The 14750-nt window shown below is 44.6% G+C and overlaps 1 protein-coding gene across 1 annotated transcript in view; it reads left to right on the forward strand.

Annotated features, from left to right (window-relative positions):
- Window positions 1-14750, forward strand: part of herpud2 (HERPUD family member 2) — a 23923-nt gene continuing 9173 nt past the window's right edge. The window contains exons 1-7 of the mRNA XM_083641157.1: window positions 1-84; window positions 854-1248; window positions 3918-3995; window positions 4325-4432; window positions 6526-6692; window positions 6915-7040; window positions 11639-11983. Of these exons, the coding sequence (XP_083497283.1) occupies window positions 1102-1248; window positions 3918-3995; window positions 4325-4432; window positions 6526-6692; window positions 6915-7040; window positions 11639-11983 (971 nt within the window). The 5' untranslated portion in view covers window positions 1-84; window positions 854-1101. The remainder of the gene's footprint in view (window positions 85-853; window positions 1249-3917; window positions 3996-4324; window positions 4433-6525; window positions 6693-6914; window positions 7041-11638; window positions 11984-14750) is intronic.

The raw sequence follows: 14750 nt of genomic DNA on the forward strand, positions 1-14750 counted from the left end.
CTCACCGACATTAAACTGGACAACAACCAACAACAACAGGCTGCTGCTGATCGAGGAGGAAACGCTAAACAGTCAACTCACCAGGTACTGAACACATCTCAGTACCATTACGATCCGCACAATGTAAGAAACTGTATAAAGATCATTTAGCACGCTGTTGCCACGGGGTGCTAGTCTTATCAGAAATCCTAGACACGAAGCTAACGTTATAGCCAACAAGCTAGCATTAACCTTACCAGGCTCAAAATAAAATCGCTGCTTGGTTTAGGTGCTTATAAACGTGAGTTTATTTGTCAATCGTTAATTTGTGAAACCGAGGCTTCTGTTGGTAACATGAACGTTAGGGCTAGCTGACATTTGCCCTGCCCTGGGTTAGCTTGATAGTTGTTGTGACAGTTGTCTGTAAAGATGACGCAACACGGCAGGTGTCGTGTCAGGAAGTGTAAACTCACACCCACCCTAATGTTGGGTCGTTTATTTAAGATGTTTGTACGGTTTCCCCAGCTAATCACCACAATACATCATACAATGTGTTGGTTAAAGTACGTTTTGTGTTTGTGTTGTACCATGAAGAAATAAATGTAATCTGAAAGTCTCTTCTCACCACACAGTCTTGCTCGACAATGCTGATATATAAACATGTTAGTAACAACACCAGTTACCAGCCAGCTACTGGTCATTTTTTTGTGTGTAGTTAAGATTACCAGCACATTGCTATATAACCACGAGCCTCCGTCTGATCTTTCCTTTGTATTGTGAAAATCAGAATGGTTTCCTATGTGCCCACTGTAACCTGTAGCTAGGCTGTATGAGGCAAAGCCCTGTAATAAATCATTTCCTCTCTTTTCACCAGCAACACAAGAAACGTGACCAACGGGAGCAATATATTGTGGTTGGACACACTGAGCAACTTCACCCACCGATGAGACTGGTATTGTAGTGGGGGTACTCCCCCATCCATTGCAGGGACTGGTTTCAGTGGAGTGAGGTCTGAATGGAGAGGATCTGAGGGAGTCTTCTCCTCAGGTGAGCCCTGAGCTGTGACACGAAGCCCTGCTGGGCTCAGGTTCTTCAGAGCCCACCCCTGTAGTAATATGAGCCATGGACTCTGGGGCAGTTGACAGTCCTGTCACCTTGGTCATCAAGGCCCCCAACCAGAAGTACGACGACCAGACCATCAACTGCTTCCTCAACTGGACTGTGGAGAGGTTGAAGAGCCACATCTCTAGTGTGTATCCCAGCAAGCCGGTGAGTAGCTCGGCTCTAACTGTCGGGTTGTCTGCTGCCTTTGGTCTGTGATTACTTGATGTTAGGATGGAGGTGAAGACGGTTTAAATGGTAGCCTGGCTGGGCAAACGTGTGTGTCGCTCACTCAACTACCACCACCATCAGGATAGTTGTTTTGTACATAGATTGTTTCTTTTTTCACTGCAAATAAAAATAACCTAAACGGGAGCTCCTCGGTGTGCGGATTGTTTCTTTTTTCACTGTAAGTACTCTATTGATCCAGCACCCAGGCCCAGTGTGGCCTATTTTTGGATGTGCGTGTCCCTACCTATTTTTTGCACTAGTTGTTTTGTACACCATTGCTGCACCGGTGGTAATGCTGGGTATTTGCCAGGTAGATGCAAATATGCACAACAGTATGAAGCAGGGGGGTGCTGTAACAGTATGAAGCAGGGGGGGTGCTGTAACAGTATGAAGCAGGGGGGGTGCTGTAACAGTATGAAGCAGGGGGGGTGCTGTAACAGTATGAAGCAGGGGGGGTGCTGTAACAGTATGAAGCAGGGGGGGTGCTGTAACAGTATGAAGCAGGGGGGGTGCTGTAACAGTATGAAGCAGGGGGGGGGTGCTGTAACAGTATGAAGCAGGGGGGGTGCTGTAACAGTATGAAGCAGGGGGGGTGCTGTAACAGTATGAAGCAGGGGGGGTGCTGTAACAGTATGAAGCAGGGGGGGGGTGCTGTAACAGTATGAAGCAGGGGGGGTGCTGTAACAGTATGAAGCAGGGGGGGTGCTGTAACAGTATGAAGCAGGGGGGGTGCTGTAACAGTATGAAGCAGGGGGGGTGCTGTAACAGTATGAAGCAGGGGGGGTGCTGTAACAGTATGAAGCAGGGGGGTGCTGTAACAGTATGAAGCAGGGGGGGTGCTGTAACAGTATGAAGCAGGGGGGTGCTGTAACAGTATGAAGCAGGGGGGTGCTGTAACAGTATGAAGCAGGGGGGGTGCTGTAACAGTATGAAGCAGGGGGGGTGCTGTAACAGTATGAAGCAGGGGGGTGCTGTAACAGTATGAAGCAGGGGGGGTGCTGTAACAGTATGAAGCAGGGGGGGTGCTGTAACAGTATGAAGCAGGGGGGGTGCTGTAACAGTATGAAGCAGGGGGGGTGCTGTAACAGCGCAGTGATACTGGAAATGTTTGTTTGCCATAAACTGATGAGAGGAACCTGCACACAATTGGATATAGGAGAATGTCAGCACCAGAGCTTATACGATATCCAATTCTCAATAAGGTAATGCATCGATTGCTGAGTTGACATAAAAGAGCAATGCCAAAAAGGGGCGAGAAGTTGAACAAATACTTTTTTTTATAGTTTACACTGTCATTAGTTTATTGTCGTCTGAGCGCTCTGTGTATTAGATTCCCCTCTTAAGCCTTGGTGTGACTGTGGACTGTGGACATTCTTGTTCTTCCTGCAGTTCCAGTTCCACCTTCAATAAGCAAATTCAGGTCAGTCAGGTGCAGCGTCACGTCACCTGGACACTATCAAACTTCCACACGGTTTGGTAAAAAATATTCTCTAAAAAGTAAGTCTGCTCTTATTGAGAAATCTCTAATTTAGAAAAGGTAAAAGTTGTGTTATTGTAGGAATTTATTTGAAGTATAAGGGCTGTTACACACCAAGAGCGATGCGAATATAGAGCACGAAATTGCGATGCGAATTTTGACCCACCTGTCAATCACAGGTCGACCTTGGACCAAAAAAATAAACGCCGCAATAACGCTCGGCGAAACTTCACCGTTGGTATGCACGGTTGCATTGACTGATGTAGGTTCGGAAAATATTATTGACGTGCGAATTAATCGCACGAAAAAAACGCTCCCGATGTGTAAGGACCTTAAATCTTCACATTTTAGGTGCAATTTTAAATTCCCTGAATGTTCTCTTCATGTGCAAAATAATGAATTGAGAAACAATGCTGAGTTGAATTGAAACATTTGAGGTTGTGAGTTCAAGGTTAGCTTATAGAAATTGTAAGCTGGTCGCCTCTTCCTCCCTGACAAAACTCAGGAAATGCTTTATTTAAATTGTGCTGCTGTGCTTGGAGAAAAGTATCTTGTTTCCCCATTTTCAGCATAATCTGAATGTCCTACAACCACAAGACAAGACATTGTCTTTGTTTTGTCAAGGAGGAAGAGAAACTGTTACAATCTCAGTTATGTTGTCATTCCTCTGACATGGAGGAGTGTCCCAGTTAGTTTCCATGGTGTGGAGAGTCCCTCATCAAAATCACATGACAGACCTCTGTTGAAGGAAGTTGAAGTCTTCGTGAAGCACAGAGAAGGTGCTTGTACATTGCTCGACATTCTCTCAGTAAAGTCTGGAATCTAATCTAATCTGAATATTATTATTATTATTTTACATTTTACGCTATAATTTCCCACCCAGCTACAAATTCTTAGCCTCCATAGCTGTAAAACAAAGACATTGTGGCCTAGTAGAAAAAGTTTGCTCATATATTTGAAATGCAGCTTTTAGGGTTAGGTAGCTAAACTTTTCATCGCAAATTTGCAATGGAATTGTTTTTACTTGGAAAGCTACTGCTATGCCACAATTGTGTATTCTTTTTTTTTTATCGATATTTTGAATTTGGACCTTCTTAATCTGAGCCAGTAACTCTTGTTTCCTTTCAAGTTATCCAAAGACCAGCGGCTGGTGTACTCAGGAAAGCTGCTCCAAGACCACCTGCAGCTCAGAGATGTGCTTAGAAAGGTACGGTAAGGTGTGTGTGTGTGTGTGTGTGTGTGTGTGTGTGTGTGTGTGTGTGTGTGTCTCTCTCTCTGTGTGTGTGTGTGTGTGTGTGTGTGTGTGTGTCTGTGGGGTAACTGAAAGAGACTGGGTAACAATAGCTTTTTTGATGCCGTTTAGCAACAGTGGGTGGCCTTTGTGTCTGAATTCTGGCCTTTTCCACAGTAAGTTACTATCTCTCTCTCTTTCTTGCTTTGTCACCCTCTGCTCTGTCGCTGCACTTCCTCCTTCTCTCCCTCCTCCCATATCGCTTGCTGTGGTCCCGTCCTGACCGTCTCCTGGTGGACCCACAGCAGGATGAGTATCACATGATGCACCTGGTGTGTGCCTCCCGGAGCCCCCCAGGCTCGCCCGTGCCTCGTAGCTCCTCCACGGCTAACCCTGCTGCCTCTGGCTCCAGCGTGAGTACACACCACCACACCACACTCATGATCTGCTCCTCTGTGGGGCTTCTTCTCGGCTACATTGGGGTTTTGACAGGGTTTCTCCTGGGCTTCTCCCAGCATTCAATGGGGCTTCTCTAGAGGTTATTCTCCTAGGCTTCTCTGGGGCCTTGATGGAGCCTCTCTGGGGCTTTTCAGGAGCTTCCAGAAGATCTTTCCCATCCATAGGCTAGTAATGTTGGTTTCTGCATGCATCTTCTATGGTGTTTGGTTGTAGTTTATAATTACAGTGAGTGTTTATTTGCTGGTCTTATAGTTTTTATGTATGATGAAAAAAGTGTTTTGTACACTCTTTTAACTCATTCCTCGCCAGAGGTTTAGAGAATAAGTCACTAGCCACCACCAGGGCTTTTGATCATTTTCATTAATTTTCCAAGACCTACAGAATATTTTCTTCTATGACTACCGTAAATTCCGGACTATAAGCCGCACCGGTGTATAAGCCGCACCTTCAAAGTTGACTATTTTTTTCTTATATAAGCCGCAGCGGACTATAAGCCGCGGGTGTTTTAATGTTTTTTTTTTTTTTTTTGTGTTTTAATGTTTAATTACCATATGTAAGGGTTCATGCACAGAGGGGATTGTAGAGGAAGCTCCCATTTATTAACATTTCAACAAAACAACATAACACAACACCACCTGTGTTGTTTTTTACAGTGCACACAGTGTCATACAGTGTCATACAGTGTGGTGAAAAGAGGGCAAGAGAGGAAATTAAAACTTATTATAGTTATATAGGATTTATAGTTAGAAAGAGTGCTAAAAAAGAGAGATTTTTTTTTTTTTTTGAAAAAATCCATAGATAAGCCGCACCGTTATATAAGCCGCAGGGGCCAAAAAAGCCCAAAAAACGGGAAAAAAGGTGCGGCTTATAGTCCGGAATTTACGGTACATAAAGACTGTATATCCCAAAAGAAAGAAGAGAGCCTCGACTTTCATAGGAAAATAAAAAGTTTGATTCTACCTTCATCCGTTCTTTAGTTATCGACACCTGAATGTAGGTCGTTTTCACCAAAAACACCAGTCTGACCAGAAAGCGGAGGAAAGGGCATTTTGTGTAAATTAAGTCATCTTCACGGCTCCTGACCCGAATAAATGCCTTTGATAGCGGATACTGGCGGTGTTGCACTCAACTATGAACCCCATAATGATTTGGTTTCCCCTTCCGGTCAAACTCGCCCGTGGGCACAGCTTTCACTGTAACACCGGTGTGAGAAAGAGATTCACCCCGCTATTGAAAGAGGGAAGCCCGGGTCGCGCGTTCGTCTTGCGCAGGGGGGCGACTGGTTGTTTGTGTACTGTATGTCAGGAGCAATCTACCGGCTGAAATGTACACACGGTGTCAAGAGTTTAGGAACTGGATTACTAATTCCTGAGGACAAGTGATTTGTGGACATGTTGTCAGTGCCTGCAGCGTGGTGAAAAGAAAATCCTTCACATTTGAGTGACAAGCTGTCTCCCCCCCCCCCCCCACCCCTCCCGCCGCTGTAATGGAGTGCGAACCCGTATAGATAAAAGCTGCTGGATCACGCTTTGAGCAGTGCCATGGAGCTGTGCTATGGACCTTTTCTGATGGGAGATTGTTGCTTTTCTCTGCTTCCTGGTTTTGTTAGACAATCGTGGTCGTTCCTGTACACCTTTAGACGTGCTGTACTATTTCACAAGGTGCGTAAGAGAGCCATCTATCACATGACGCTGAAAACACTTATTGCCAATGGCGGGGAAGTGTTGACTGTTAAAAGACGTCGGTAGACGGCAATGGTGGAGAATGAGTTAAAGGTGAAAAATCAACACTGCGAAGCTGGGTTTTATTCCTACAAGGACTACTCATGCTAAACATCTCTCTACTCTTGGATGGCACTGTAAAGCCTTTTGGGTAAAGAAAAACACACACAACATATAGCATTATGTTGAAATAAATGTTTGACTCAGTGTGAAAGCTTGCCATTTTGATTTTGAAATGCAGCAGTGTGCTCGCTTGGGTGTCTTGTGATTGGTGCAGCAGTGTGCTCAGGCATCTTGTGATTGGTGTTCACATCTTGTCCCTCAAGAGTTCGGACGGTGCTGACTCCACCTCCGCCGCCACCACGCCAAATCAAGACAGTCAGCCGGCGGCCTCCTCTTCCTCTGTTCCAGGAAGTTACGATGGGCCGAGGCATCGCAGTGGCTTCCCCCAGTACAACCCTCACAACCCTGCCCCCACTGGGGTCCCACAGTGGTAAGCCACCGAGGGCGCCGACTGGGAAATGACACTCATTTACATTCACATTTTAGGTAGTTCGCCCACACTTCAAAACCAAAGAAAATCCATAAACTAACCTAGAATATATTTGGTATGTATAATAGAAACTTGTTTGGGTGCTCATCGTTGTATGGCTTTGGAGTGCACAGTATGTGTTAATTCATGCATGTGATAGCAAATGTATTTGTCCTCCCGCAGGCCGGATGGAGCCCAGGTCCCTTTACAAGGCGGTCTGGCTGCCAATGTGCCCCCCAACCCCATGTCCATGTCCATGCAGATGCTGTGGTGGCAGCAGATGTACGCTCGCCAATACTACATGCAATAGTGAGTAAGAGCCATGTGTCAACAGGTGGCGCTCTGATCTACATCACGTCTTCATGTTACCATTCCCAGCGCGGCTGTAGCTCAGGAGGTAGAGCGGGTCGTCCACTAATCGCTTTGGATAAAAGAGGTCGGTGGTTCGATTCCCGCCTCCTCCAGTCTGCATGTCTAAGTGTCCTTGGGCAAGACACTGAACCCCAAATTGCTCCCAATGGTGTGTGCCAGCACCCTGCGTGGTAGCCTGCCGCCATCGGTGTGTGAATGGGTGAATGTACCTACTGATTGTAAAGCGCTTTGGATAAAAGCGCTATATGCAGGCCATTTACCATTTGCCATTCAAACAGGGAGAAAGGCTTGTCTTCCCATAGGGACGTTAATGATTATAACTGTTATTCAGTTAATTGCTGTTAAGAATTTAACCGGTTGAAAATGTATTAGTTGATTAACTGGTGTGTATCATTTCTCCGGAGCTCAAATACATTACTGTGTATTAACTTTTTGCCAGCAGAGGGCGTAAAGTTACTTCACCCAAACTATTGGTGCAGCAGAAGAAATGGTGAGCCAAGATGAAGTGGTCAAAGAGTAACGTTAGTCTAGCATAGGCGCTTTAATGTATGTGGTGTACGGTTTTTACACAGTAAAAGAGAATAATGCAAAATGTGAATATTGCAATACCATTCTCAAATACAGCTGCAGTACATCATCAATGTTGTACCACCTGAAAAAGATTTTCATCGTCGGGCTGACGGTGACTTGCAGTGCTGCGTGCAAGGCAAAAGTGAACGTGTTAGCTAGAAGAAGCTGTAGTGATGTCTGTGCAGAGACAATAACTGAGAGGATTTGCTTTATGGTGGAAAAGGACATGATGCCAATAAATGTGGTGAACGGTAGGGATGGGTATTGTTTGGATTTTATACCGGTACTGCTTATCAATACCGATACTCTTATCGATACTACTCTCCATAACTTGGTGCAAAAAATAATGACATGACCTGAAAAGATGTGAAAAGATTCAACAGTTATTTTGTTATTACTCATTACTCTTAAGTAGGAATCATACCACAACACCCATAATGCATTGCGCACATCACTGACTGAGTAGAAACTCGACAAGAAGACAAAGTTGGCTGCATTAAATCTCAATACTGAGGCGTATTTATTTTCATTAACAAAACATTTTCTTCAGGGAGGTACGTTGGTGCAGTGGTAAGCACTATCGCCTCACAGCTCGAAGGTCGTGGGTTCGCGGGCCCCACCTGGGCCGATGTGAACACTGAAGGAATGCGTGCCCGTCCGCATGTCCTCGAGTGCCCACCACCCGGGTGGGGTCGGCAAAATGGCCTTTCTGTGTGGAGTTTGCATGTTCTCCCCGTGCCTCCCGGGGGTCTCCTTCATATAGGAACCCCCTTCACAAAAACATGCAACATCCTGGTTGCTTATATGGTTCCTCCTCTGATCGTTAAGGGCGCCTGTTCAGAGGGAGGGGAACTGGTTGGAATAGCGTGAACCTCCCACGTGCTATGTCCTACCGGTGAAGCTTCCTCGGGCAGGTGAAAAGAAGCGGCTGACTTGACTGCCCATGTCTCGGAGGATGCATGGAATCAGTCTCGGCTCTCCCCAGATCGGCAGAGGATGGAGTAGCAACCAGGATTGAGTAATTCAAATGAGCACTAAACGGGGGATAAAAATGGGATAAAAAATCGGGGGGGGGGGGGGGGGGGGAAACAAAACATTTTCTTCATCGAGTGACGAGTCTGGATAAATCACCTGTTTTCAAATGATTATGAAACAAACCAGTGTGATGGATTCAGTTACATTCTACATCAGATCGGCAATACGTCATTTTGTAGGTGGCACATGTCACCGCCCCCTTTTAGTGGGAAAACACAAGCCTCTCCCCGTTGACTTCATTGTAAAATAGCACCGCCAAAATAAATGATAGAAAAAAAACAGAATCTAACACAATCAATCTCGTTTATTAATGACCCCAAAACACCATGACATGACCATATATTACAACTCGTCTGGCCATAGAATGGGCAAGATACACCAGAAATATTACTTTGACCCATCTGAAATCATGTGACTCACTCACATGTATGTAACATTCTTTTTTTTACAGCCCCGTGACCCGCGGAGCCCAGCGTCGTTGTACCCGGCTACTTGGCAGCCCCTACTAGCCCCTACTAGACTGACCAATCACGGGGCTGTAAAAAAGAACGTCACATGTGAAATGAGTCACAAGTCCGGTTCAGCAAAGCACCGTGACGATTGTTGTTGCAACGCGAGGCAGAGTTTTCTGCCTGTCTGTCTCGCAATCATCACAGGGCAGTCGCTCGCTTGATCTGTCAGACGCTGTTGTGTGATTCAACAGTGCGGTGCCTCGTATCATGAAAGTAGAACGCATGGTGCCGCTTTGTCATTTTCAGGGAACGGTAAAAGAAAAAATATAATACCGATAGCAGCACCGAACGTCCAGGACCTTATCATTACTCCTGGTACCGACCAATCCGGAACCGGGACCAATTGTAAATTCCGGACTATAAGGCGCACCGGTCTATAAGCCGCACCTTCAAAGGTGACTATTTTTTTCTTCTATAAGCCGCACCGGTCTATAAGCCGCGGGTGTTTTGATGTTTAATTACCATATGTAAGGCTTCGTGCACAGAGGGGATTGTCGGGAAAGAGATGGCTGTTTGGGGAAGCTCCCATTTATTAACATTTCAACAAAACAAAAGTCAGGTCACTAATCCCCAGACAAAATCACACATTGTGAGATGCTTAAAAATCACCATCGGCGGGAGCTGCTGTGCAGCCAAGAACACAAGTGAAATTCGTTCTCTCGTGACCTGTGGTTCTCAACGTGATGGACGATTCACCTTTCTTGTTAACAGTCCTAGTGAGAGGCAGGTCGAACGTCAAAGGCACTTCATCCATATTTATGATCTGCTCCGGTCCGATGGAATATTCCTTGATCTTTCTTTGTGTGAATTCGCCGAAGTTTGTAATTTTCTCCTGGTAGTCGGGAGGGAGTTGCTGACACAGTCGTCCGCGCCCTGACGGACAGTCCCTTTCGTCTCGGGTTTGTGCATGATCCTTTGCTGCTGCTGCTGTTGTTGTTCCTGTCTCGCTACTGTCTCAGACATGGCTTTCAGGCTCAATCGCCGCCATCGTCGTAACACAGCCAGTTCTCCATCTTTTGAAGCATGATGTTAGATTACAACGAGCTAGTTGTGTGGCTTAGCCTTCCAAAATGTTGCTGTTAGTTTTTTAGAATGTAATACATAGAATTGGGAATGTTACATTCAATTTCATTCAGACTGTCTTTCAAGCTCAATCGCTGCCTTTTTCCCCCCGGAGCGAGGGAGGAGGGAGGGTGTTTTACCGTAGTGGCTGAGAGAGAGTAGTGGCACAGTGCTCCAATCAGGTCGCGAGGCACATTTTTTGCAACATCATCCAATCAGGGTCTCGCTCTCATAATGTCTGTCTTGCTCTCGTTCTGCCTCATACCAACATCCATAGATTTTGGAGGTTCCCGAGTGGCCGTTTGCTGGAAAAATCCATAGATAAGACGCACCGTTATATAAGCCGCAGGGGGCAAAAAAGGCCAAAAAACGGGGAAAAAGCCGCGGCTTATAGTCTGGAATTTACGGTAAATACCGGTGCTTGGTAGGGTACCATCCCTAGTGAACAGTGAGGAATTTTCGTGAGCTACTGAACTACATTGCGGACCAGGCTCAAAGAGGTACAATTACTAGCCACGTTGAGAATCTTTTTTGTTTGTTTGTTAATGATTAACACATTGTTTTTTTTGTTTTTTTGTTTGCTGTCAAGTCGTGTAAAACCTGGAAAGTTTTTACAAAGTGGCTTGCTCATCCAAATGCAAAACTTTAGAACATATTTGAATATTCTGAATTTGCTTGAGCAAGACACTTTGCAGTGTCTCTTTTTTGTTTTTTTTTATATATATATATATACTTTTTCAGAACATAAAGAAAATAAAACAAGAACAGGAAAAAAGAAAAGAAAAAACATATATACATACATTCAACATTACAATGCTAGAAAATGGTGCTACCAGTCATAGAAAATGTGCTTACAAAACGATAAAAATAAATAAATACTGTGCAAAGGATCCAAAAGAAACTCAATTACCGCTTTTAGCCTGATCGAAATAGGTCAGGAACGGGTCCCAAACAACAAAAAATTTCCTTAAAGAATTTGTCCTCTGGAATCTGAGTCTCTCCATACATATAACTGAGATCATGTCTGTCAGCCACAGCTGAAAAGAAGGTGGACAGGAGGACTTCCATTCCTTCAAAATTAGTTTCTTGGCAACTGTCATTCCCTGTGTCAGAGATTGCTGCACGGCGGAAAGGCAGCCGAAAGATGGCGAGTTCCGCCTCCAGTTGGAGGGTTATTTTGTAGGCCTTAGAGTACCAGTCAAATATTTTGGAACACATTGATTGTTTAACGTGTTCAACTATCAGTTAAGGAAACCCTATATCCTCAATACAACATTATACTATACTGTACTCCTATTTAACCTCCTAACCCTTGATCTTCTGTTCCCTCCTTTTGTCCCTCTCCTCTTCTGTCAGTCAAGCAGCAGTGGCCGCATCTCAGCCTCCCAGCTCTGCCCCTCCCTCCCCTCCAAGCTCCTCCCCCTCGCCACGTCAGCCCGCCCAGCCCAACGAAGCAGTGCAGCCGCCGCCGCTGGGTCCTAACCCCGCCCCAAACCCCTTACCGGAGAACCAGCCGGCCAACCCCAACATCCAGATGAATGCACAGGGCGGGGCAGTGCTGAACGATGACGAGCTGAACCGTGATTGGCTGGACTGGCTGTACACGGTGTCGCGCGCCGGCGTCCTGCTCAGCATCATCTACTTCTACTCCTCCTTCAGCCGCTTCATCATGGTGATCGGCGCTATGCTGCTCGTCTACCTGTGAGTCTGACACTGAGCTGCTGCTCCATACTGACAAAAAACACACTGCAACTGTTTTGCTGAATATTGCAATATAAAAAGGATGATGCATTTGGATACATGTTACACGGGTTAACTTTTTTTCATCACTTTAATTAAATGCATGAAATTTGCTCGGTTTACATAAAGCAGGATCTTCTAAGACATACAGCTTCATTAAAGGTCCAGGGATTGTTAAATTGCAATCCCCAGCAATCTATTGCTGGGGATTTCAATATCCATATTGATAACCCCAATGATAATTCTGCCAAAGAACTGAATATCTTATTTGACACTTTTGACCTGTCTCAGCATGTCTCAGGGCCCACCCACAACCAAGGCCATACCCTGGATTTAGTTATTACCAGGGGCTTTAAGTTCTCATTTGTTATGACTATTGATATTGCGTTGTCTGACCATCTTTGCATCTTTTTTGAAATGGAAATCTCCCCTGAGATCATTACTAGGTCACAAACCGTTAAAAGACGACACATTAATGCAAGCACCAGCGCGCTGTTTATGGAGACATTTTCCTTATCTCCTCCCACATCAGCCTCTGTCAATGACATTCTCGAAAACTTCAATTCAACAATCCTGTTATTGATAGTGTGGTGCCTATTAGGTTAAAAATGCTGTCTGGCAAGATTAAAGCACCCTGGAGGAATGCTTCGTCCGTTAGGCGTAAAAAGAAAGATTGCAGGAAAGCTGAGTGTAAATGGCGGAAAACTAATCTTCATATTCACTATGATATATACAAAGAAAGCCTTCACTCCTACAATCTCGAACTGAAAAGGTTGAGACAATCGTTCTTTTCCAATATCATTAACAAAAATGTGAACAATGCACGCATTCCATTTGCCACAGTTGATAGACTGACTAACCCGCCACTTCGGGTAGCACCTGAGTTTCTCTCCACTGTCAAATGTAATGAATTTGCTGCCTTTTTTTACAGACAAAATTATTAATATCAGGCAAGCTAAACTAAACCAAACTAAGAAATTATATGACATCACCCTACCCACAGAACCCTAACTCGATAAATTTGTCCCAGTTCAGCACTATTGACCACGACATTTTAGAGGAAACTGTGCAAGGCCTTAAACCATCTTCGTGCTGTCTCGACACCCTTCCAACAAGTTTTTTTAAGTGTTTATAACTGCTTGTCGTCTGACTTATTGCAAATAGTTAATAGCTCCCTTCTGACCGGCACTTTTCCTGAGTCCTTGAAAACTGCAGTTATTAAACCCTTACTAAAAAGGCGTAGCCTTGATGCATCGGTAATCAGTAACTACAGACCAATATCTAATCTCTCCTTTATAGGCAAAATAATTGAAAAGGTTGTTTACCTACAACTCAATAGATTCCTAACCTCAAATGATCTCCTAGATAAACTCCAATCAGGTTTCCGCCCCCATCACAGCACCGAAACCGCGCTTACTAAAGTCATAAACGACATTAGAATGAACTCATTCAAACTCACTCAAAATTAGATTCTAGTGCTATTGGATCTTAGCGCTGCATTTGCCACTGTTGACCACTCAATATTATTGGACAGGCTGGAAAACTGGGTTGGGCTATCGGGTACGGTCCTCCAGTGGTTCAGGTCCTATCTCCAAGACAGGAAGTAATTCGTTTCCATTGGCAATTATACATCTGACCTAACTAGTATGATGTGGGGTGCCTCAAGGATCCATTATGGGGCCCGTTCTATTCAACCTTTATATGCTCCCTTTAGGCCTAATTATGCATAAAAACAAAATAGCTTATCATAACTACGCAGACGACACCCAGCTGTATATACCGAACTCTTTCCTCAGGTGACTATGCCCCCATAGACTCACTGTGCCAGTGCATTGACCAAATAAATAACTGGATGTGCCAGAATTTCCTACAGCTAAACAAAGACAAAACAGAGGTGATCGTCTTCGGTCCCAAAGAACAAAGGCTTAAAATCACTGCACGCCTTGAGTCTCGATCCCTGAAGCCAAAGGATCAAGTTAAAAATCTTGGCGTTATTATTGATTCCGAACTCAACTTTAACTCCCACATTAAGTCAATCAGAAAATCAGCTTTTTATCATCTTAAAATTATAGCAAGAATTAGGGGCTACATGTCCAGACAGGATCTAGAAAAACTAATTCACGCCTTCATCTATAGTAGGTTAGACTACTGCAATAGCCTTTTCTCTGGTCTCTCCAAAAAATAACTTAGGCAACTCCAGCTCATTCAGAATGCTGCTGCTAGAGTTCTAACAAAGACTAAGAAAGCTGATCATAATATGATCACTCCAATTCACTTCATAGGTCCTTACTCTGGTTGCCAGTGTGTCATAGAATAGATTTTAAAATACTGTTACTAGTCTACAAATCACTTAACGGCCTAGGCCCAAAATAAATCGCTGAATTGCTCCCACGCTACGAACCGTCTAGACCTCTCAGGTCAGCAGGGTCCAGCTTACTATGGCTTACTACGGCTTACTTACGGCTTACTGTCCCTAGGATCAAATCAAATCATGGGAAGGCCGCATTCACCCACTATGCTTCTGCTAGCTGGAACAAACTGCCTGAAGACCTCAGATCTGCCACAACTTTACTTACTTTTAAAAATAGACTAAAGACCTTTATGTTTACCGTCGCTTTTAACTGCTGACAGCTGTTTTTAGGAGATATGTGTGGCCTCTAAAGGCTCGAGTCCAACTATTATAAAGGTTATGGACATTTTTCCAATCATGCGTGTGTAATCATGTTTC

This window comes from Poromitra crassiceps (assembly GCF_964638095.1).
Source record: "Poromitra crassiceps genome assembly, chromosome: 1".
In the NCBI taxonomy this organism is placed as follows: domain Eukaryota; kingdom Metazoa; phylum Chordata; class Actinopteri; order Beryciformes; family Melamphaidae; genus Poromitra; species Poromitra crassiceps.